At 42.1% G+C, this 25366-nt stretch overlaps 1 protein-coding gene across 2 annotated transcripts in view; it reads left to right on the forward strand.

Moving 5' to 3' along the window:
* The window catches only part of SH3GL3 (SH3 domain containing GRB2 like 3, endophilin A3), a 95803-nt gene that overhangs the window by 46132 nt on the left and 24305 nt on the right, over positions 1 to 25366 (forward strand). For both annotated transcript variants that reach the window (XM_019533693.1, XM_019533691.1), the window contains exons 2-3: positions 20563 to 20631; positions 21577 to 21649. In XM_019533693.1, the coding sequence (XP_019389238.1) occupies positions 20563 to 20631; positions 21577 to 21649 (142 nt within the window). The remainder of the gene's footprint in view (positions 1 to 20562; positions 20632 to 21576; positions 21650 to 25366) is intronic.

The raw sequence follows: 25366 nt of genomic DNA on the forward strand, positions 1-25366 counted from the left end.
AGAGGGAAGTGAGAATAAGGAGACTGAGAGGAAAGTAACTGTTGAGAGGCAGAGAGAAAATCACAAGTAGGGATGAGACAACTGAGAGAGATCAGACTAAATGAAAATAAATATCAGTAGAGAGAAGAGAATAAGCTGAAAGCTGAGGAGGTGAAGGGAAGAGTTTTACTGGTAGGCTAAATTTTTTTTTCACAAGTTGCCATAAAATGTGGAAAACAGAAGGGAATTTGCCTTTGTAGCAGCTAGAGAGAGCAGGTGGAGCAGCTTACAGCAGGTTAAACACTGTAGCTGTGAAAAGATGACACATATCTTAAGGTGTTTGGCAGACATCTAACATTCCTGGGAAAAGAAGTGGGGGGAAAAAGAATGGAAGTCTGGAAAGTGTGGTTATAAGTTACAAAAGAGACCTGAAAAAGTGACAGCTCTGTAATTTTTATGTACTGTAGCATGGCTAAGCATGCAAATAGGACTGCCAGGAAAAACTGACACAGTGGTTCAGCCAGTTAACACAACTGACTGTCACTGAAATGTAGTTGAAGCTGATACAATAGTTGTTAAAGGGAAAGTGATTTTTTTTTTATTCTCCCTCTGCTGAAGTTTGAGCCCGACTACAAACTGTGATCTCAGTTATATCAGGCCCACTCAAGACAGTTAGGGCCTTGTTACCTGTTTCACAGTGAACTGCACAAATGTTGATCGGTGTTAGTGCTAGCTTGGGTTTGGAACAGTCGCACCTTTGGGCCAGGAGGGGCCTGGAGGACTGGAAGGTAAGAAGTCCACCTCCGCTCCCTGCTTACTTGTGGCTGTAGTGTCCCAGAGGAGCAGACAGGGAAGGGTTAACCTGCTGCCAGGCCACTGCTCTTCTCTGGGATGAGCCTGCCAAAGAGCACAGCAGCAGTGCTAGCAGGTGAGCAGGCAGGTTAACCTTTCCCTGCCTGCTCCCCTGGGATAGACAGTGCTGGCAGCCATAAGTCAATTGGGGGCTAGGGGGCTGCAGTGAGCAGGGATCTGGGGGGCAGGGAAGGGAGAGGAAAGTTGGGTGTTAACACTAAGATGTATCCTAGAGTGGCTACACTTATTGTAACACAAACTGGGTAACGGGGATCAGAGATAATCCTGCCTTGGAATGGTATAACTTTGAGCTGCATAACTAATGCTTAAACTAGTTTTAGGGGTGTAGGTTGTAGCGGTGCTGGTCTAAGGACATAGGCAGACAAGGTTCTTTGGGCGAATCTGATATCTTTTATTAGACCAACTTAAACAGTTGGAAAACAATTATTAAGCAAGCTTTCGGGTTCAAAAACCCTTCATCTGAAACTTCCTTAGCCTGACGAAGGGTTTTTGAACCTGAAAAGTTTTGCTTAATAATTGTTTTCCAACTTTTTAAGTTGGTCTAATAAAGGATATCAGATTCACCCAAAGAACCTTGTCTAAACTAGTTTTAGGTGTTAATGTGTGGACAATCCATGTGTTAAGAGCTCCAGGAGCCCCCCAGAATTACATTGCAACAAGGCCCTTACTTTGTGGCTAAGAGCAGAGTTTGGCCTATGCTATCTAGGTTTACCTGGCATCATTTCATTCTTGATAGTGTCAGGGTACATGTTTTCTTCCCTGGGGAGAGCAGGTGGTATGTATATTACTGCCTTCTGCTGGGAGCTCCTCTGGGGTAGGGAAGCTTCAAGTTGCAACTAGGACTCTATGGGAACCTTTCTGGCAGAGGCTGGCTGGGGAGTATGCTGCATCAGTGCATCCCTGACTACCTGGTGCCTATTTTGTCTTGGATGCTTTTGCCCATCCTCAGGGTTGTGTTCACTGCTTGATTACTTGTATAGTAACAATTATTCTACGGCTACAATTTCTGTAGCTTAACATCCTCAGGCCTTTGTTGTTAGGGTTACCTTATTTCCAGAATCAAAAAAGAGGACACCTGTTGGAGGGAAGCCGGTAGGGAGAAGGGGAGGAAGGATATATGATATGCCCATGCCTTTCCTCTGCCCGTCACACCTAAGCCCATGTCCCCTAGCCCTGCTGGTGCCCCTCGCTCCTGACCCGCAACCCTCCCCTCCCCAGCCATGCTGGTTCCCCTCACTCCTGACCTAGAGCCCCTTTGTCCCCCCAGCCCTGCAGCCCATGCAGGTCCTGTGCACACGCACACACACGCATTTTCATGTGCACATGCACGCATGCGCACACACTCTTACTTGCTGGGGCCTGCACGCAGAGCACATGACCCCTGACAGCCAATCACCTTTCCCAGTCCCAGTCCCAAGCATCCAAGCTGCTTGTGCGTGGGAAAAGCGGAGGCAAAGCAAAAACCCGGACATTTGCTTGTATTTTAAAAAGCTGCCCAGACACAGAGATGAGGCCAAAAAACAGGACATGTCCAGAAAAGCCCAGATGTATGGTAACCCTATTTATTGTAAGGCAGAAGCTGGCATAACCCAGGTGTGAACTTAACCAGCAAATTTTATTTAAAAAAAAAAAAAAAAAAAAATAGGGCCAAATTCTATCAGTGAGGGTTTCACAAGTGAAACAGAAGGCAGTATTTTGGACCATATAGTATTTCAGCATCAGTTTCAAGTTCTTAATAATTGTGCATTAAATATGTTGAACTCCTTTGTCAAGTGGTATTTTTCATTTCCCAAGTTTTCTTGAAAATTATATTCTGATTTGACTAATGCTGGCAATAATGATACAAACGATGAAGTTGGAAACCTGACTGAGAATATCTCGTTAATCAAGCTATGCTAATGCTGGTGTTATAGACAGGAATTCTATAATAATAAAAAGAATGGCTTTTGCCATGATTATCCTTGTTTTTTTTTTTTATCTAATGAGGAATTGGCATAGAATTGGAAATCAATACTGAATGACAGTTGTTTTCATTATTATTATTATTATTATTATTATTATTATTCCCCATCATGGACTGCTACTGTATTGTGTTTGGTGCTATGAAAGAGTTTCTTTTAGATTTTGAAATAGTTATTTTTTGCTTTTGCTTTTTAAATGCGAGATGTATCAGGTCAAAAATATTAGATGGTGGTCAGAATTTTGGTGGACATCAAGTATCATAGATACCCTTTTAGACATCTTAATTCAGGTGGTAGTTTACTAATGAAAAGTGCATACAGACTTATTTGCCCACTTAGCCTTGCGGTCAGTCACTAGTGTAACTACAGACCACCTCCAGAGAGGTTTTCTTTGTGATAATTTAGAGCCATCCAAAAGGGTGATTTATTTAACTCTATACTAGACAGCCCAATTTACTGTGTTGCTTCCTTATTGATTTTCCATTCAACCAGATGATGAGTGCAAAAGAGCTTTTAAATTTATTAGCTACCTATCCTTTTATTTTTTGTAAACTTAATCTATTCTGCTTTGAGGTGTTAAGGTTTTTGCTATGCAGTGCTGTAGGAAACAAAGTGATCTGAAAGAGAAAATTACTGCGGGGGGTGCAATAGGGTGACAAGTAATAATATTGTAGCAGCTTGTTTAGACTGGCAGCAGTTTGAGTAGAATCTGAAATAAAGCAGGCTTCTTTGGAACTGTTAGTCATGTATACTTAAATCTCTCTAAACCAGATTCTTAAAAGTATTTACATTCCTAAAGGTGCAGTAAGCACCTGGTGGGATTTTCAAAAGCTGCTAAGTACCTAATACTCATCAAATTACATGTATAAAAAGGCTGTTGATTTAATCCCACTCATTTGAAACAACACACATGCACATCACATTTGAGGATATAATATTTGCAAAGTGTATATGTGTTCAGATTAGTACTAACAAGTATATATATTTCAAGTGACCAAATATAGCAACAGAAATGCCACAGCCAATGTTGGTCTTGCAAATGTTTCAACCCTAATTGCAGAGACCAGTGGTGTAGGCAAGAAGGTAGTTCAGTCTCAGTGGATCAGTGAAATCCTTAGCTTCTTTCCTGAGGCTTCCAATTCTGTTCCTGCAGGGATTTAAATAGCCAACAGAGATGTGCCATGACTACCCTTCCCTGCTCACATTTGAACTTGTGAGCTATGCTGAGTTGAAGAATCTCAATATTCCATTACCAATTTACTGAGACATTGAGTCACTTTATAAATATTCATGTTTAGTTTGAGTGGTTTCCAATCTTCCTTCACTGTCAATTTTTTGTTTTCCTTTCCTTCCCCTTTACTTGATTATTTTAACTTGTGAACTAGAGTGGACTTGCACTCTGGAATCACAGTCTTATCTTGCATCTCAGAAAAGATTTAATTGCATAAAGTTGTTTCGAGGTCTCCCATTTATAACCATCACATCAGTACAGTGTAACATGATTTTATTAGTGCACTCTGAAGAATTACAATTACATTTTAAGAAGTAATGAACAAGGATTGCTTTGTAATTCTTGTATTCCTGCTAATTTTGCATTGATTTTGCAATCCAAAACTAGCAAAGATGACTCTGTCATATTTACTTGCCTAATCAATAGCAAACAGAAAGAAAAATGCAAGCCTGATAATTTTTATAAGCAGCTGCTTGAAAATCACTGATATTAATAATATTTTAACAATGTTTCTAGTAATAGATTGATAATATTATTTATGAATATATTGTTATGTGTTATATTTGTGATAGTCTGATCTGCACTCCTAGGAACCTCCCAGGCTAGATCTGGACCTGCCAGCAGGGGCGGCTGGGTACACTGTTGCTTTCCCCCAACCCTGCTGACACACATGGCCATTGGGGTTCTCTTGCTGGGAATTTGGCAACAGAACCCATCCCCAAATTCCCAGCCCCTCTAGGATTGGGTGAAATGGCACTTCAGGATATATCCATCCCACAGGCTGTATGTTTGACATTCCTGCCACAATTGTAAATTACAATTGTCATATCGTTTCTTTGTATGGTTGGAAGTCTGAGGCTAAAAAGACAAGACGTGAGTACTTTCATTATTGAAAATTGTTGGAAATCGCTCGACATAAGCACAAGGTCAGTGTGATTACAATCTTTGTGAGTCATATTCCAATTATTCTCAGCTGAGCAAGAACCTATTTGCAGATTTCTGTGAACGATGGAGGCCATTTCAGGGGGATTTGAAAATAGTATAAACTTTGTAGTTTCAGCAAAATTTAAGGCCTTCCAGGGTCTGGTGCTGTATTGGAGAGAGAGTTTGGCTTATAGCTGGATGAATTGAACAACCATCTGCTCCCTGCCTTGGATACTTTTGAAATAGTTTTAATATACTGGTTTCTGGAGACGTAGAATGACCATATGGTTAGCAAGCTGGACTGGACAATGGTAGATGTACGCTAAAAATTCCTGCTGTCAGATGGACAGATACTTGCATCTTGGGATGAACACACAAATTGTGCAGGAATTTTTTCCACTGGGTTTGTGGGGGAAGAAATGGAGTTATTAACTCTGTTATATGAAGTTGGGACTTATGCCTTCAGAAAATGTGGCTCCCCTGAGGCTCATGAAGGCCTCATGTAATTGGCTGGAGACTGCTGCTCTTTCTTGTCTCAGAGACTCCCTCATCCTTCGCTTGCGTGGTCTCATTGGTAGGGATGTTTCCATTTATGCTTGGAGCCAACTTTAACTCTGCCAGCAGGGCTGATCTTCAAACACTGTGTCTGGTAAAAGAGGATGCCAAAGCAAGAACAAGTAAGCCAGTGCCTGTTAGTGTGATTTCTGATTGGCTTGTGGTTCTCCCATAGCACCATATTGTTAGGGTCCATTGTTGTTCCAGCACTTGTAATCTACTGGAGCCTGGTTAGTTCACCACCCTTATAGGGGCAATGATCACACCGCGGCAGCACTCTGAATTGCCTCGTGATGATCCTGGTGGTGAGAGAACAGAGTCTCAAGGCTAGAAGGTGATGTGGTGAGCTACTCTGACCTCATTCATAAAAAAAACCAAAAAAGGGCAAAGAACTTCACCTAATACTTTTGGCATTGAGCCCAGTAACTTGTGGCAACTATTGTAATGTCCAGGGGGTTGAAATAAATAGAAAAATGGTTTATCAGAGAAAAGAAGACTGGAAAGCAACAGCTAGATTGAGGAGAGCTGTGAAGGTCCTGTGGGTGTGGTTGTGGGTAAAGAAGAAGAGGGAGGATTCAAGAGGCGGTCCAATGAGTCTGAACAGGAGATGGAGACATATTAGAAACATAAAATGAAAGAACTGGTTCCTGGATCCAAAAACCTTATTTGTACATTTGATGCTATCAGCCTGCCATCCCTACACAAGACATTTCCCACTCTGGCATCCTTTTGACTTTGCTTCTTGTTTCCTGTCATTAATTTCAACACACTTTGCTTTATTGATGAGCATAGAGATCAACATTTATTCTACAAATTATCCCTAGATTACAGTTTTGTATGGGTCCTAGGGTGACCTTTTCACAGTTATAGTTGATGTTTTGGCATTTTATCATCCACCTCCTATGTGGAGAAAAATAAATAAATTTTTTGTTTTGGCTTCTCCAGTAATGAGAATGCAACTAGAATTACTCTTTGGATTACATTCAAGAACATCTTGCTGTTGCTCTGGATACAGAGAACTCATGTTCACTTTGTGGTTTCATTACTTGTTTCACAGTGGCTAACAGATGACGGGTTGATGTTTCAATTAGTCACACGTTTATAATGATTGTTAATTTTAGACATTATAAAGTATATTATAAAAGCTGATGTGATTTAGCCAGACATATTTGAGAAGTGTAAGGCTAGACAAGGACCATATGTGTTTTTATATTCCTCTTTTTCATTCCTGCACCTGGCAAGAAAGCTCCCTGAGGAGTTAACAGAGTTTGCTGTTGGAATTCTCATAGGTACAGAAGTGTCAAATATTTTTAAAAGTTTTTCTATCAAGTATTCTAGGGTTCAGAAGCAGTTGGGTATTTTGCAAAGTCAAGTGTCCCAATTTAGCAGTTTACTTTATATCACCAAAGGTCCTTCTTGCAGTTATTGTTCTCATGCCATAGTCATGACTTATTTGAATACAGTGCACTTGTCATTTCTGATTTCACCTCAGCACTATGCTATGCACAAGATAAACTTTCAATGAAGCACTCATTATTTTTGATGGGAGCAATATGCTTAATTACTTCTGCTACGTGGTGGAAAAATGTTCCCAGTACAAAAAATAAATTTCTGCTACATTTTTGTGAGTTTCACTTTTAGATGTACTTTTGACAGTTGCATTTGAATTAGTTACAGAAAAGGCATGTATTTTCCAAGAGGTTCAGCCAAGAGAACTGAGAGGAAGAACAGGTTAAAGAATGTACTGGTACACATTTCACTAGACCAAGTCTGCAATTATTTAGAAACTGGAACCATCTGTGATTACGTCGGCCATCTCTGTAAACCAGCATCATTTTTGCAGATATCAAAATTTAATAAAAAGTGTTATCATTCCAAATCTGAAAATCCAGATGACAGAGGAAGCATCTGGCCAGATTAGTTTAAACATGGAAAACAAGAATAATGTCATTTTCAATTTCACTTTTGCAACAGACTGTATTATAAAAACTTCCCTTTGCAGACACCATGTATGTGTGTGTTAACCTTGTTTTCTGATGAAATATAGGAACTCTGGAATCACTTTCCTGTAATTATTTTATGGCTATCAGTGTCTGCACGGCCACTAATTTGTGTCCTGTAAATTTAATTTAGATTTAATTTATACCTACATGAATTTATACACACAGGATAATATATCAGAGGTAGCATAGTTTAGGGCAGGGAACTAGGAGTTAGCGCTCTTGGATTCCAATCCCAGATTTGCCATTTACTTAATAGGCGACCATTGTCAAACTAGTTAATTGCCCTCTGCCTCAGTTTCCTCTTGTTACATCAGTACCAGCAATAATGGAAGCCATCCGTTAGTACTTATAAAGAGCTTCCTTTCTAAATTCTAAGTAGCATTAATACATATTGAGGCTATTTTTCTTCCAGTAACAAGCAGTGCGTGAGTACTGTGTCCAGTTTTGGCCCCCCACTACAGAAAGGATGTGGACAAGTTGGAGAGAGCCCAGCAGAGGGCAGCAAAAATGGTTCATGGGCTGGGGCACATGACTTCTGAGGAGAGACTGAGGGAACTTGACTTATTTTGTCTAGAGAAGAAAAGACTGAGGAGGGATGTAATAGCAGCCTTTAACTACCTGATTGGGGGTTCAAAAGAGGATGGAGCTGGACTGTCCTCAGTGGTGGCAGATGACAGAACAAGGAGCAATGGTCTCGAGTTGCAGCAAGGGAAGTTTAGGTTAGATAGTAGGAAGCATTTTCTCACCAGGAGGGCAGTAAAACACTGGAACAGGTTACCCAGAGAGGTGGTGGAAGCTCCATCCTTGGAAGTTTTTAAGACCCAGCTTGGCAAAGCCCTGGCTGGGATGATCCAGTTGGGGATTGTCCTGCTTTGAGCAGGAGGTTGGCCTAGATGGCCTCCTGAGGTCCCTTCCAACCCTCATTTTCTATCATTCTATTCTGTGTGCAATTCAGAAATCTGAACAGGAACTATCAGAAGCAGCATATTTAATTCAGGGGATGATTCTCTTCCTCTAACTGACACACTCAGGACTCTGAGATGCCATATTAATAGCCAAACTAGCCCTTAACTGTATGCATAATGAGGATAAAATATTCTGAAATACTTTAAGAATTAGTGGCATCTGTAAGGGGATGAGGCAGCACCATTCCCAAAGTGTAGACTTTTTACAGAGGTCCAGTTTGTGCAGCTGTTTTGTTGCATTTAGTGGGACTGTTGATGTGAATAAGCAATTGCCAATATGAAAATAGAGTATGCAATCTAGATCAAAGAGGACATCTTTGATAACAAAAATGCCCAGGATATACATTGCTTGTATGTAAGGCAGGGAGGGGCATCTAGTTATTAATACCAAGTTCATAAAATGTTGGCTTTGGTTGAAAACGACTCATTTAAAAACCCGCCTTCCTTTTTCATCTGGTGCCTACTTGTGTATGTACTACATAAGTGGATGCAGTATTGGGATCTTTGACCTCATCCTGACGGGCTGACACTCATAACCCCCGTTAGAGGTCAGTCTTCAGCTCAGGCTCATTGGTTTCACTTCCTGAAGAACATCAAGAAGAAGCGCAGCTTTCTTGATAATGTCCAAATCAAACCAAATACACACACCTTGCAGCTTAAAGTTACATACATGGAATATATTTTAGGAATAATGCAGAGGTGAACCTTGAGGCAATGCTGCCAAAGAAAACAGAACTCAGTAAGAATGTATTTCACAGCGATAGCATGTAATGTATTGAGTCATAAATAATACTTCATTAATAATTATTATTGACCTTGAGGTACTGTAGGGCCATGATTGGCACAAGGTGGTGTTTTTACAGCTGATTTAATTGTTAGTGTTGAACATTTTAAGTTACCTGGGCACTTACAGATCTTTTTGAGAGCTGCAGGAGGTCAAACACATTGTTCCTGTGCTATTTCAGACCTGTAGAACTTCAAAGCCACCTACACAGAGTCCTCCCTAGATGCAGCAGATATTTCCAGACCTTTTGTGCACTTTTGTCCTGTTCTTATTTTTAAAAAGCTGGAATCAAATAATGTTTCATGAACAATGGTTATGTCAGTAGAAATACTTACAAGGATGCTGGGAACATTTAAAACTAGTGAAACACCCACATCTCAGGTGTTAGCTGTCAGGTAATGTTAATATAAAACACTCCCTATTTTTGTCAAAACAGTCTGCAGTTATGTCTTCCAGTATGTTCTTTTGCTAACAATTCTTTTAGAGAAAACAGGAATGTTTTTGTTTTGCCCATGCAAAATTTTACAGGCTGTTCTGTTAATTACATTTTATTTTTTTCCCTCAAACTTGGGTTTGTCCTTACCTTTATAATCTTACTTGAAGAAGAAATATTCTTTTGTCAGTAACCTAATCCCTCTTTTTTGCTCCCTCAATTCCATGTGCCTTTTCAATTGTTTGATGTTTCCAAAACCTAGGCTGCTAGATGGAATATGTACATTGTTAAATGCCTCAGTTCTAGGCTTTAATCGCCAATCCTTCTTTGCACAAGGTAACTTCAGTTAAAAGAAGTCACACTGAAGGATGCAAAGAGTTCATCTTAATGGTGTTAATAAGAGAACTGAAATGGAGGGGGGAGGAACTCTTGTGCGAGTATGATTGAGTCTTTGAGGCTGTTAGTTTTGAGGTAGAATTGCCCATTGACTTGGCTGGGGAATTTTGCTGGGAGATGTCACATAGTAGTGCCCTTAATTACCTGTTCTGAGACTCTGCATAGTTTTATGTGTTTGGTTTGCCAACTTTAATTCAATTCTGAGCTCCACTGTTAGCATAGTACTTTTGTGGAGACTGCCACATGCAGGGACTTTCTCAACCCAGCACAATTTGGGCTTCCTTTTCTAAATAAAACAGGTTTGCCATTTCCAACTCTTCTTTTCCAGGACTGTGCTGTTGTAGTTCAGTGGCTGTAGCTGTTCACTGACTCGGCTTAGTAGCTGCAGACTCTTTGTTCCAAGACTTGAAGTATATTTTCTATATTAGTATATGAGTTTTTTGATGGACTATTCTTGTCAATGCTGACAGCTGTAGGGTTGACTCTGATTGGTCTCAGTTGAGGTTTTGGCTGGTCTCCCTTGGACTTTGGATCATGCTTAGCTGTGAAAAATATGCTCCCTGTCATAATGTGCTTAATAATAATGATTTATGTAGATCCATATGTGACTCATTAAACAAGAAGAGGCCTGAAGCTGACTTAGTAGTAGCTTACATTATCATTATGCAGGCAACATACATTGATACATACAATTACATTGATTTCTGCCTTAGATTTCTGCTTCCTAGGGATTGCATGTTGCAACTGTGTTGTTGTTTTTTTTACTGTTCCTCAATACCAGGTGCATCTTTTTACATCTCAGTTTGTCCCTCTCTCTGACATTTATCCACTGTGGTTTTACTTTTAGTATTGTAAACTGTTTACATTAGGAAAAAATGAACTATGAAATGGAGGCTTCATAAATGTTATTAAGGCTGAAGAACTAATCCCAAATAAATGCAACTACCTGGCATCATTTCCCTGTGTGTGTGCACACACATATACATGCATGTGTTCTAGGGGTCCGCCACTAAAGATTTTCTAGACAATGCCAGTAGCTGATTATTAATCAACCATATTGGCCAATGCTGATTTGATGACTGATTTACTCCAGTGGAGAGTAATTTAATCAGTGGGGTGAGGAGCGGGACAGAGCCATAGGCAGCTCATCCAGGGAGCATGGGGGTGGGGGTGGCTCTCCTCCGCTACGCATACCCCAGATGTACCCCCCCAGATTTGTGCACAGGGTGGATGCAGGCTGCTCACTGTGGGCTTGGGGTGCCCTCCTCTGCTGCCTTTCCCTTGCGAGCCCTACACTGGCCACACAACCCCTGCTCGCCTGGCATCAGTGGGTCAGTGAGTTGTGCCCCCTGGTTCCCGGTGGGTAGGAGGTGTGTGGCCAGCGTGGGGCTCCCAGGGTAAAGGCAGCAGAGTGGAGAGCCCTGACCCCACAGTGAGCGGCCCACATTTGCCTTTGTCCTGCTTAGCTCTGCTCCACTAAACATCCCTGTGCTTAAAAATGGTGGTTGCAGTGCTTGAAATAAAGCTCATTTGCTGTGGGCTTGGGGCTGTCTGCCCTGCTGCCTTTGCCCCAGGAGCCCCTCACCAGCCATATGTCCCTTGCCTGCCCAGCAGCGGAGGCACAACTTGCTACCTCTACTTCTGCTGGGTGGGCACGGGGCTCCTGAGGGAAAGCCAGCAGAGCAGAGAGCCCCAAGACCACAGTGAGCAGCCTGCATCTGCCCTGCACAAATCTGGTACATGCCTCTCCATGCTACCCCTGGGGGGTCTGTACAGTGGCAGGGAGTGTCCCCCCAAGACAAGCTGCCCATTGGTTCCATCCTGCTCCCACCCCATGCTCTGCCCTGGCTTCTCAGGGCCCCCAGCCCCTGCCCCACTCCCTTCCTCACCATGGGAGCCTTGATCTGCCCCCCCCCACCCATGCCCCTTCACCTCCACAGACCTTGCTTGCAAGGAGCTGCTTCCCACACTGCCTGGCTGTATTCCTGGCCATGTGCATGCATGCGGTTGCTCACATTCACACAGTGCTCCTTGTGTCTCGCTCCTGGCATCCCCAAGCAGGGCCCCTTGCAGGTCACCATTTCCTGGGGGAGCCCAGGCATCTGGGGGCCCCGGCCTTGTGGTGGAGAGGGACCCCAGGACTAGAAGGCATAATTATTGGAAAGCATTATCGGCTACAATGGCCAAATAAAGCAAATAGCCAATAATCTAAATTTCCATTTTATTGATGCTGATCTGATAGGCAACTAATACGTTGGTGCACCTCTAATGTGTTCCCATATCTGGAGTATCTTGGCAGAGAAGAAATGAGCCTCCTGATATTCTTTAATCCTCCTCTGAAAAGGCCTGCTTCTCATTGGAGGCAGGAAATTGTATACTAAAAATTAAATATGGAACATGGATGCAAGACTGGCATGAAGTGTTTCTGAACTGAGAGATACCTTATACAAGAGTATTTAAGAGAATATTTCCTGAAAATTTACTTTTGAATATATTGCCTACACTTTTCTGTATCATTCCTCATGTGTTTAAATGCCTTTCATATTTTTAAATAACATTGGGGGGAAAAAAAAGATAGCTTCATTTCATTGGGTGTTCGATTGGGACTCATCTGTGAATTCACTGAAAAGTACTGATGAAAATGTTGGTACACCAGCTGCTCTTCCTCTTCCTGGGCAGTATTGCTATAGCAGCTGCCCCCAGGGTTGGAGGAGACATGAGTGACCAGTGCCTCCTGAATCTGGGGGGGGGCACCTGCAGAAGCCGCTGACAGCAGCAATGTCAGCCTTCGGGGGGGGGGGCCACCGGCCTCATCGTGGGGGAGATATGTGCACCCCCTACCAGTCACCTGGGAGGGAAGGAAGGGACAGTACACTTCCTTTTCAGTGGTACTGGAATTAGGATTCTCCCCTGAGAGAATCTAAAGACATGAAGGATGCTTGATTAGAAGTTGGCCTTGCTGCCTTTCAATTTGATACAGTGGGACTGAGCTTTGATAAATTAGATGAGAAATGATGCATTGTGTAACTGTCTCACTGTGTTTACTGTCTGGCTGCATTCTTATGTTCCATTCTGAACATTTGCCTTTAACATATTGTCCAAGAATTTTACATTGTTCTTTTATAGTCTTTAACATCTGCACAAAAAATTGAAAATAGTGAATAACGAGAGATTTATATTTGATTTTTTTATACCTCTTCATGTATCTCTTAATTCTGCTTCCACAAACATAGAGAAGGACAGACATTAATCCGACTTCTTTAATGTCATGTAAAAAGAATATTTTGTGTTTCAAGACAAAAATGCAACAAAGGGGAAGAAGAAGAAACACGCACATACATATTAATAGTAGACACTTCCATTATGTCATGTAATTCAAGAAAAAAATAACTGTTCTGCTGCTGTGCCAGATCTCTTGTGGGGTTACTCATATTAAATGTTAGTACAACAGTGCACCTAGGGTTTAGTTGGAGTAGACCATAGGAGCTAAGGACAGACATTACACATAAACCGGCTTAAGTAATCAGAAACTGGTTCAAACCTGTAACAGAGTAGATGTTCGGTGTACATAAACCAGTTGGAAAATGGCTGAAACCAGTTTGAGATAAACCTGACTGAATGTAGTATCAGATTTGACTGATTTGGCTCAAACCTGTTTATGCAATGTCTGTCCCAGACCCCTTGCTGGTTTAAGATAAACCAGATTCCCTCAGCATCCCAGCATGCTCTCTGGGCTGGGTGGGGCTCTATGCTCCACAGCAGGGCTGGCTCCTCCCCTCTGATTCATAGATAGTCCCCCTTCCCCTCCCCACTCTCTGCTAAGCAGGCATCCCCTGTCCCTCACAGAGATCTCAGTATTAGATAGCAGACCACATCCTGGCTACCTCTGAGCTGTGGGACAAAGGCAGAATCAGCAGATAGCTGGTAATATCCCTCTGTTGTTTTCTTAATGGGCTGATGAACACAGAGTTAGGGGTGATAAACATTACCTGCTGGGCTGCTCTGGTGGGGGGGGCACCCCTCCCTAATCATAGCATCCTGCTGGGGCTTGGCCACGCCCCTCCTCAGCTCAGCTCTGTGGAAGGGAACAGAGGGCTGCTCTAACACCCCCAACTTCTAGCCTGAGCCACTGCGGGCATGTGCCTGCATTCCTGGAATGTTTGGTTATAAACTGATTTAGCCAAGCCAGGTTAAACTAACCTACAAAGACTGAATCAATTCAGGCTCAGGCTTTTTCAATGTCTGTCCCTAGCCTTAAAGTGTTCATTATAAAGGTGATACTTTTTGGGGGTTGCAGGGTGCTGAGCAACAAGGATTCAGCAAAACACCTAAGCAACTATTTAAAGTACAGGCTTGTGCCTTCTTGGATGAGTACCAGAATATTCAGCATTTGCAAGACTAAAACACATGCACTTTGTAGTGGGCCGTCTATTTTAGGATACAGAGATCTAGCATGCCAAGCAGAATAATCTCTCTTCTTTTAAGCAAATCAGAACATAACATTTTTTCAGGAACATTAGTAGAATTGAAGACCTTTGCTTAAGATCAACAAAATGAGGGCTTTTTTTCAGAGCACTGGAATAAGGTAGGGACTTTGGCAATTTAAGGACACCCCCAAATACTGGTATATTTTTATAATTCAACTGTTTTGCTCTTCATGTTTTATAAAATTGAAAATCTGTTTTCTCTGCTTTTTTGACTTATTTTTGTGTTTGCAGTTAATGATCGGTTCTGCTTATTTCTTGATATCAGGTGGTATTGCCTGTGGGTCCAGCCTTGTATTCTCTAAGGTATTCAGGTGCCCATGGAATGCAGGAAAAGGGCTTTTAAGCAGAGTTCTGACTTTTAACCTTCTCGACTGGTTTGTGTGTCTGCCTTAATTTTGAAAAATCAGTTTGAAACCCTGTTTTTAGAGGTGTTGAGCATCCAGAACTTGCATGGGCTTTGGAATTCAGGTGTTACTCGTCTCAAGTTGGGCATCCAAAATTAGTGGATGCTTACCATATTTTTCAACACATGGATAGATTTTCTTCCTGGCTTGGTATTTTGGGACAGATGCTCACCTTGCATAAACTGTCAAAACTTCCCTCATGACCTGTGTCTTTGGTACCTAAGGACTAAGTTTATAAGGCTTTTTTAAGACCTGCTCATGTTCTGGATAATGGATCCAATTCCACCCTGTTAAAACTTTACAAATCTAGATAACTCAAGTAACAGCCCCGCCATATTTCTGTTGCATCAACTTATATGTAATATAGCAATCAGGAAAAAGGAGGAGCAGACAACAATATGCCATAGCATTATAGTGAACCAGGAAGTTGTGAATACAAGAAAATATAAGTAAGTCCTTTTGAGTGAAAAAACAATTTAGCACCCCGGTATCTCAACCTGAACAAACAGCCTGAGTGAACCTCAGTTTGAAGAAATGCAGTCTTTGTTCAAATGAAAGGATCTTTCCAGTTTTCTGCTCATAGATTATCAATGGTTTTGAGAGAATTCTTCAACAATTATTAATGTCATCACATTTGTTTGTATCTTAGATACATAATAATTCTGTATAAAACAAAACCATTGCATGGATTAAAAGTAATAGTTAGAAAAAAAGAATTTAACATTTTGAAAATACTCTAAACCACTATGTATCAGTTGCCCTGAAATGCAGAATGTGGTATATACTACTCAATATTGTATTTCACCCTGTGCCTTAATATGTATGTGCAGTTGGCCCCCTAATGTTAGAGTTGCTGAGGGCACTGTGACCATAATTTTTCCCCCCTGATTTTTTTAAATAGTTTAAAGTTAGTCTATTAGTTTTCTCCTTAATAGCCTAGTTTCCTTTGGAAGAGGAAGAAAAGGACTGGGAAAATACTGGTGTGACATTATTGGGCTTTTTTGCTATTCTAGATTTTTCCAATATGTTTTTTGCCCTTTGGGCTTGATTTTCATATTAGCATTTATAATGGGCTTTTATGAGTTTTACGGTGCTTAAAATCTTAATGGGTGATTCTTTCAAAATAAAGGATCCTTGGGTGGGATTTGGTAAAGGCTATCGAGAATATTTGATGACAGCTTAACTAATTACACACAGCAGTTTTCTGGTTTATTAAGGGCCTGTTCAAGAGTTGTTGAAGTCATTGGAGGTGAATCAGGCTCTATAGAAGGCTGAAGAGTAAAAGATTTATAGTGGCTTGATCCCAAGGAGGGTTGGACCAGAGAAAACAATTATGTGTGTCAATGAGGGAGGAATGTTGCCTATAGGTAATGGCTGGAAAAACATAATATAGAGCATAAAATAATTAAAGTTTGTATATGAACTGGGATAGTTATTTTTATGGCTTTATCAAGTCTCTGTTGTTTTGGGATATCCTTACTGATTTCTAGTGCCTAGTGGTCTTTCTTAGCAGAGTTAGAAGCAACATCACATTTTCAGCTTGGTATATATGATATATAAAAGATGTTTGCAAGATCATGTTTTTTAAAGTTTATTTTATAATGTACATAAGAGAAGAAACATGTACCATAGCTGCCAGCGTGACATAGATTATAAATCTTTAGATGCCTCTAATAAAATTGAGAGGGGGGAAAAAAGTGTTTTAAAAAAACTGGATGGAGGCTTGGGTCCCATTTGTTGCAAGTCTCTGGCTAGCTGTAGATTTTAGTTAAAACTGTAGATTCATCTATTCTGGGCCTGACTCTGATTTCACTTACACTGGTACAAATCCAGAGCAACTTCATTGATGTCATTTAAGTTGCAAAAATGGAAAACTGGAATAAGATCAGAATATGTGTATTTTCATATTTAGGGAAGACTATTTTTCCACGCAGCAAAAGCCAAAGGGTTGTTGGAAGTGTTGATTCTTTAGAAGATCAATGCTCACAGGGCCACAGGAAGCTGTATAACAGAGATATTAACATTTTCACCACTGATTGGATAATGCATTTAGCTTTTTTTCCCAAATCTGCCTTCCAAGCAAATTCCAGAGCGAGCCAATGAAGAGTATGAGCTTATGTATATGCAACATCATATTTAATGTTTTGATATGAAAAAGAACAGCAAGGTCAGGGAAGAGCTTGTAACCGAGAAGCAGGGATGTTGGGCTGGGCTGTGCTCAGGATGGATGGCAGCACCATTGGAAGTGGAGGTTGCCCCACAGACTTTCCTGCTGGATGCTGCTCTCCAAGCTGCTCAGCTGCATATCGGCAATTGGATTGTTAAAAACCGGCCATTGATATCGGCCCAAAGAATCTGTATTGGTGCACCCCTAGAATGTATGTCAGGGGCCTAGGTCATGTCCACCTCTATTAACTATGACTACAAATCTAGCAGTTTGATGTCTGAATTCTAGAAATTGTGTCCTCAAATAACTGTGAATGTGACACTGAATAAGTTCCTCGCCAATGTTCTCTTGGGAGACCAGTGCAAATGAATCACTTTGTTTTTCTTCAGTGTCCTTGCCTTCAATATCTTACTTCAGTGTTTGGCAGTGCAGCAGACACTGATGCTCTCTCGGGTGGTGACTCACTGTCACTGCAACTAGTCCACACTTGTACAATTGGTATCAAATAGCAGTTTACTACAGCGCAAGTAAAAATGTGCATGTTGAGGGGGGTCTTTCCTTCTTTCCTTTTTGTTACATTTCAGAAATAAAAGCTAAATGAATCTGAAAGACTGTATGTAAGTAGAAGAATGTAAGAGATAAGAATAGAAAGGGTAACTCAAAGCTATGGTGTGTGTGTTTGGAGCTACTGAGGATAGAAACTTCACAGAGCTTGTGAAAACTCTTATCACTTTATCAGGAAGGGGATCAACAGCTATAATACTGGCAAGCACAGCAACAATGCTTATAAGCCTTAATTTGTGCCTGTTAATCCAGGAGAGGTGAAAGTGCATACAGCCATCATAGAGTGAGAGGAATCAGGGATATCTGGGGATGAAGAAAAGATTTCCCCATTAATGCATTTATTGAAACAATGTATCTGTGCTAGTGGCTTTTTTTATCCCGTGGTTACATGCAAATGGATTATTTATAATGTGACACAAATATAATGCTACTATATACACCAGTTTTTTCAGAAACAGCGTGTGAAGAAATGGACATCCAACCCTTGCCATCTGAAAAGGGTAATTGGAAGAGAACCAAAGTGAAATGAATGTGCAGTTACAAGAAATGAATGATTGTACTGCTCACTTGAGGAATTAAAATACTGTGCATGGAAGGTGAATGGAAACTATCAAAACTAGAGAAGTGCTTTAGCTAAAATAATTGCCCATGGAAAAAGAAGGAAAAAGACATCTAAAATAAAAGTGTTATTTTTTTCTAATATGCCTGTATTGTTGTGATTCAGCATTGCAGAGTGAGTTTGTTTTGAATGATTTCCCAGGTGTCTATGGGTTTCAGTGAATCTACTGCATGATGTGATGCCTGTTGCTGTGCTCTATTCAAAGAAAGCTCTCTGTTCTCTAAAGAAGCTATTGTCTTCTGGCTGGTTTTGTTTGTCCTTCTGGGCAAATCTTTCCGTTGGTGCCCTCCTTACATAAGGGGAAGCATACAGGCACCAGGAGAGATGATCCATCCAGCACTCGGCATTCTCAGGAGAGGTAAATCTGCATGTAGAGAGAAGTTCACATAGGAAGACTCTTCTTCTGCTCATGCAGAGTTGGGAGAAGACTCTCCTCCCTCAACAAGCTTTTCTGCTGTACTGAGAAACACCTGCCCCATCTACTGGTGACACCAATCGTGACCACTCACTTGTTAAATTTTACAAGCAGCACCTTCATGCTTTCTCTTCCCATGTTACCCTTTTATCCATTAGAGGAGCTTCTCATAAACACCAAAACATGCCACCGTTCTGCCTTCCAGTCCATGCTTATAGTCCTTCTCTGCTTTGATGCCATGCCGGTAGATAGGCAGCTGATGGGCTGTCACTGCTCTCACTATCCTAACCGGTAATATCTCCCCATTACCTTTTATCCACATGCTGTTTCTAAACTTTGGCTTTGCCTGTTGGTTTACAGGAGCCATTACTTTGTCACATGTTTATACAATGAGTATTACGGTGGCACAGGGGCCTTTAAGTGCTACCATAGTACCAATAAATAAACAGTCATTAACAACCTGATCCCCTGTTTGGCCTTGTTTATTCCCCTAGACAGGAGTCCTCTTGTGGCTGTACAACAGCAGCAACATTAACCAAGTTCTTCTGAGCAAACTGTCCTCCTAATTTTTTACTCATAAGCAGTGTACTGTATGCCTACCCCATGCAGGATCAATCAGGAAAGGGACAGCTCCATTACTAATGGCTGCAGCTCACCTTCAGACTCCCTATATCTGAGGCTGCCAGACTTGTTGTGCAGGTTGTTCAGGACAGGGAGACCAAAATCATTCGTTTTGGGTATTATCTGCATCTGTTATCAGTGAAGCAACAGCTGCTCCCCTTCTTGCTGTTCTGTGTTTGATCATCATGTTTCTGGAGGTATTAAATGGTAACACAAAGCTTGCTTTACCTTTAAGAAATAATTTCATGTGGAAATAAGCACTTGGGTTTGATTTTTTTTTTTAAATTAAGTTGTGTTTAAAATAGTGCCCCCAAAGTAGAGTGACACTCCATCCCCCCAAATGCATGGTGATGTACACTGGCAAAGGATCCGGCTTTTAGTATTTTTCTTTTCCATTAATAGCATGATGCTGGTAATTTAAACTATAAGAAATAATGGCTTGAGTGATATAGATGAGATTTTCTACAGCACCAAAGTGACTCGGGTACAAGTTTCATTGACAATGAATTATTGTGTCAAGACCAAAAATAATGCCAGAAGTCTGGAGGTTTAGAAAAGATTAGGCAAGATTTCAGATATCCCAAAGGTTTGAATTGCCTAGCTGGAATCCTGCTTTTAAAGTTGCTGCTATTAAAATCCTAGTCTGAAGGTAGCGTGCCTTTCTTGTCTTAAATAGCTTGGAAGATACTGGATTGCACAACAATAATACAGTGCGTCTTTATTCCAGAGTGCGCGCACACAATTCCTCACAGAATTAATGGGAGTTTTATGAAGAGCGTTCACCCTGCAGAGATACAGCCTGGGAATCTGATTTTACATTAACGTGAAGACTTAAGTAACACTGATTTGAAAGTATTGCTCTGGATGTGCACCAGCTATTCTACAATCAGAATCTGGCCTTTGTGCCTGAACTCTACAGGGCACATATATGCAGTTCAAGCATGAGAAATTATTTCTTATTCTTCTGTATCCCTTTGTTGAATGTCCTTTAAATCCAAGCTGGCCATTTCCTTCTTCCCTAAAGATTATTTTTCCTTTGGACAGAAAGGAGTGTTCCTTTTGCCTCATGTATTTTTTACAGATATTTAACTAATGTTTGTGAGTCTCTGATAACTTCCTGTGACTTTGAGGTATATTTATTTTTTCTGAAAGTAATAATATAGTTTTCTTTTTGTTTACAGTTGTTCAGTGAAAAAATTAGTGGGGCAGAAGGAACAAAACTAGATGAAGAGTTTCAAGAAATGGAAAGGGTAAGGAAGCCAAGATTATACTACTGCAAGAAGAAAATCTCATATTTTTCCTTATGGTAGATTGACATTGTAAACAACATATGTGATGCATATGTGTAAGTATGTAAAAATAAGTGCAAAAATCTGTATGTTTGAAATTCTAATCCTGTCCTCACCTGAAATCTGAAAAAGTCAAATTCTTTCTGGAAGTACCAGCCAATGAAAAAATGTGGTGTTGGCCTGTTTCAATGCTTGCTCTCTCTCGCGCTCCTGTGCTCGCGCTCTCTCTCTCTCTCTCGCTCTCCTCTCTCTTCCTGCTATTTAGAGCTGGACGCTTTGTTTTGGTCTTTAGCATACATCTTTTTTTACTTGTCTTATAGATAAATGTTGACGGGTTGAGAAATGTCTTCATTTTTTTCTCTTCCATACATTAATTTTGAATCTATAGTCTAGATTGGCTTTAGATTCATTTTTCCTTGGTCCTAAAGGAAGAATTCCTTTTACCTATATTGTAAGAGGAAATTGCTGTGCAAGTAAGAATGGCAATGGCAAGTAACTGAATTCAAATATGAGTATGTTTTAGATGCACCTGAATGTGGGTAATGTGGGCTAGTACGTTTCGGACCCGTGAGGTCAGAGTGGCTGATACAGTAGCAAGTGTGATTCCACAATGTGGAAGTAGTATATGTAAATTGTGACTAGAAGTAGGTCCTGCAGGTTTAGTTATTCATTTACACTCTTTGGGTTTTTGAGCTTTCTCAACCTGATGTGCCAATTCAGTTTTTTTCAGCATCAGTAATGGGAGATCTGATTCAATATAAAAAGATTTGAAAATGATCCCATTTTGCATTAATTTTTATATAAACCCTTTTAGTTTACAAGAGCAATACATTGTACCTAATCAGCAGATAAATTCTTTAGTAAAGGGGTATAGTTTAGTTATGTCTTGTTACGTTTCTCTTCTAGAAAATTGATATCACCAATAAAGCAGTAGCAGAGCTTCTGTCCAAATCCACAGAGTACCTTCAACCAAATCCAGGTAAGGCAAACTCTGAAAGTTCCTCTAACAGTGATAGACTAAGACTACAAGTTGAACTTCTGCTGCATTGCCTCTTCCAAGGGTATATATTAGCCCCTCTGGGTTGTTAATATTGTTAGGGAATCTGTAACACACAGCATATTCACAAAAGGCAAAGAGATCTCTCTTTGCCCTGCCCCCTTTCTTTTTAAGCAACTTCATCTCCTCTTCCAGGTGCTATAACAAATATTAGGTAGTGAATTTACAGTGAATTTCTAATATCAGTTTCTAAAATAGGGAAAGGAAAGACACCTGTATTGGCCACTGGTTTGATCTGTTTGGGTCAAGATATGGGGCATTAAATGCTTGATCCAAAGTTTACTCCAACAGAAAGACTTCACTTGTCTTTAATGGAACAGAGTTTGATCTTACAGTCTTTCCTTATGCAAGATTCTTGTTCATGTTGGTCACAGCTGTACCTACCTCATGAACCATGTGAGATATGTGGTTGGAAGGAAATATCAGTGTGTTTTGCCTGACTAGGGACATGTAGGATTAATGTATTGATTAAGGCTTAACGATCAGCTGGGAGGCTTAAGATGCAGCTACTGAGGCCAGTGCCTTTAATTCCAGGAAGGCTCAGTGCAAGGAAATTATTGTATTAGGAGGCTATTTTATGATTCAAATGAGGGGTGGATTGGAGGAAACACTTCAAAAATAATGATCCGTTTTTTGACTCTGTACTGTGTGGGATACAGAAAAATTGCTAAGATTACCTTGTGCCTAAAAGCTTTATAGATTTCATAGACATTAGAGCTGGAAGACCTTGGAAGATTGTTGAGTCTGGCCCCCTGCCCCAGGGGCAAGAAGTCAACTGGAATCACAGGATCCCAGCAAGATAAATGTCCAATTGACTCTTAAAGGAGTCCAGACTAGGTGCTTGCACCACCTCTGGCGGCAGTCTATTCTAGGCCTTGGGGCCTTAGACAGTAAAGAAGTTCTTCCTTCTGTCCACGGTGAAATGGTCTTGGAGGAGTTTGTGACTGTTTGACCTTGTCATCCCATGGGGCACTCTGGTGAACAACCGTTCCCCCAGATCCTGATGTATACCCCTTATATACTTACAGGCAGCCACCAGGTCCCCCATGAGCATGCGCTTTTCCAGGCTGAAGAGTCCCATAGCTCTCAGCCTCTCTTCATAAGGCCTGTTTTCCTGCCCTCCAGTCATACGCGTGGCTCTCCCCTGGACTCTCTCAAGCTTCTCCACATCCTTTTTAAATTGTGGAGCCCAGAATTGGATGCAGTACTCCAACTTCAGCCTCACCAAGGCTGAGTACAGTGGGAGGATGACATCCTGGGATTTGCCAGAGAAGCAGCTATGGATGCAAGCCAGAATTTTACTTGCTTTGCCAGCTGCAACATCATATTCATCTTGTGGTCAATCATGACCCCCAAGTCCCTTTGGCCATGGTGCTAGTAAGCATAGCACTGCCGAGCCTATAAGCATGCTGTGGGTTTTTCTTCTGAAGGTGGAGAACCTTTCATTTTTCAGAGTTGAAGGCCATCAGGTTTTCATCCGCCCATTTTCTGAGCCTGTCAAGGTCGGCCTGGATCACCATCCTGTCCTCAGGTGTGAACGCTTTACCCCAAAATTTGGTGTCATCAGCGAACTTGGCCACTGTGCTTCTGACAACAATTTCCGCATCATTAATGAAGATGTTGAAAAGAATAGGCCCAAGGATGGAGCCTTGGGCCCAACACTGGAGCCAATTCCCCAACCAAAGGATTGTGATGTAGCTGAGGCCACAGTTGGCCAGTTTTTCTATGAGTTGATCGTGGGTTACCAGATAAAAAGCTTTTTAAAAATCAAGATGTATGATGTCAATCTCTTCTCCCTTGTCCAGGTGATATGTCACCTGGTTGTAGAATGAGATGAGATTGGTCAGGCAAGACTTACCTTCAACTAACCCACGCTGCCTGTTCTCCAAGATGGGATAGACATTGCTTGAGCTTCCAGGATCACTTCCTTGAGGAGCAAGCACTCTTCCTGAACTCCCCTCCCCTTTGGATTGAGGGGAGGGGAGTTCCTTACCAACAAGCCTCCTGAGCTTGTCGAAGTCAGCTCTCCTGAAGTCGAGGAGTTCTGCTTTGCTGTCTGACTTGCTAGCTTTACAATGGATGGTAAAGGTGATTGATCAGCTCATGGTTGCTGTCTCCCAGCTTCCCTTTGATTATTAGGCCGCTGTTAAGTCATGCATTGCTTTGCCTCTCATCGGTCCGTAGACTTCTTGAGTCAGACAGAGCTCATCCATGCACATGAGGAAGCTTTGCGACCATTTGGATGTGGCCGAGTGCTCTTCCCACAAAATGTCAGGGTAGCTGAAGTTTCCCATGACAACCATGGACCAGGAGAGTGCAGCCTCAGCCAGTTCTCTGGCAAATTCCTGGTCAAACTCTTGATCCTGGTAGGAGGTTTGTAGCAGACTCCCACCATTGTGTCCCCTGTGCCTTGTTTGCCATAGATTTTAACCCAGAGAGTCTCACACCGTCCCCCCGGGTGCCAATGTCAGCTTGCAGGGATGCGTAGCTTTCCTTAACATAGAGAGTTAACCCACCCTGCCCTTTTTACCACATGGTCTTTCCTGTACAAGGTATAGCCATCTATACCTGTGGCCCAGTCATAGGTAGAGTCCTACCGGGTCTCCGTTATCCCTATGAGATTGTAAACCTTGTTTAGCAGGAGGACCAGTTCCTCCTGTTTGGTCCCCAGGCTCCTGGCCTTGCCTTCCCTACGGATGACTCTGGGGCTGGGGTAGGGGTGGGTTCCTTTGAGTGCCTTAGCCTGCTGGGTTTACAAAAGCTGTCCAGTGGGCTTGCAGTGGTGGTAGTCTCCCCATCCCCTGGTGGGCTCAGTTTTAAAGCCCAGTTGAGCAGGTCAGCAAGTCTGCCTGAGAAGAGCCTCTTTCACAGTGGAGTAAGGTGGAGGCCATCTCTTCTCAGCAGCTTGCTGTCTCTCTCACCGAAGAGTGGACTGTGATTGTGGAAGCCAAAGCCTTCACGATGACACCGGTGCCACAGTCTTTGGTTGACTACCTCAACCCGACTCTCCCTCCTCAGCCCATGACCCACAACCGGGAGGAGCAAGGAGAAGATCACCTGCACCCCCAACCCCTTAAGCCCCACTCCCAGAGCCCTGTAGTCCCTCATGACCTGGCTGGGATTGCTCCAAGCCATATCATTTGTGCCCACATAGATAAGGAGCATAGGGTGGTGTTCAGAGGGCTGGATAATCTTTGGGCTTCTCTCCACTGTGTCCTAGCTGCGGGACCCTGGGAAGTAGCAGACCTCCCGGGATAGGGGTTGGGGCGGCAGATTGCCCCATCAGTCCCCCTCAGGAGGGAGTCTCCCATGACGAACACCCCACATTTCATCTTGTGGAGAGTAGGGGTGGGTGATCCGCCCTTGCCTGCAGGAGCTGGCATCTCTGCAGACTTGCTTGGGGCTGCAAGAGGTTCATACCTGTTGCAAAGCCCCAGAGGGTAGGGGAGGTGGGCCTTGGGGCCCTTGACCGCCTTGGTCCAACCCCCTGGCTGGATGGTATGGGAGATCCCTGAGTCCTCCCTTGTCCTGGAAGGTGACCTTGGTCTACTTTCTACCTTCAGGGGCTGAAGGGCCTGGCAGTAGGAGTCTACCTCCTGCTCACCATCCCTGATGGCACGCAGTCTCTGGACTGCAATG

This window comes from Crocodylus porosus, unplaced genomic scaffold (assembly GCF_001723895.1).
Source record: "Crocodylus porosus isolate Cpor-Errol unplaced genomic scaffold, CroPor_comp1, whole genome shotgun sequence".
Taxonomy (NCBI): Eukaryota; Metazoa; Chordata; order Crocodylia; family Crocodylidae; genus Crocodylus; species Crocodylus porosus.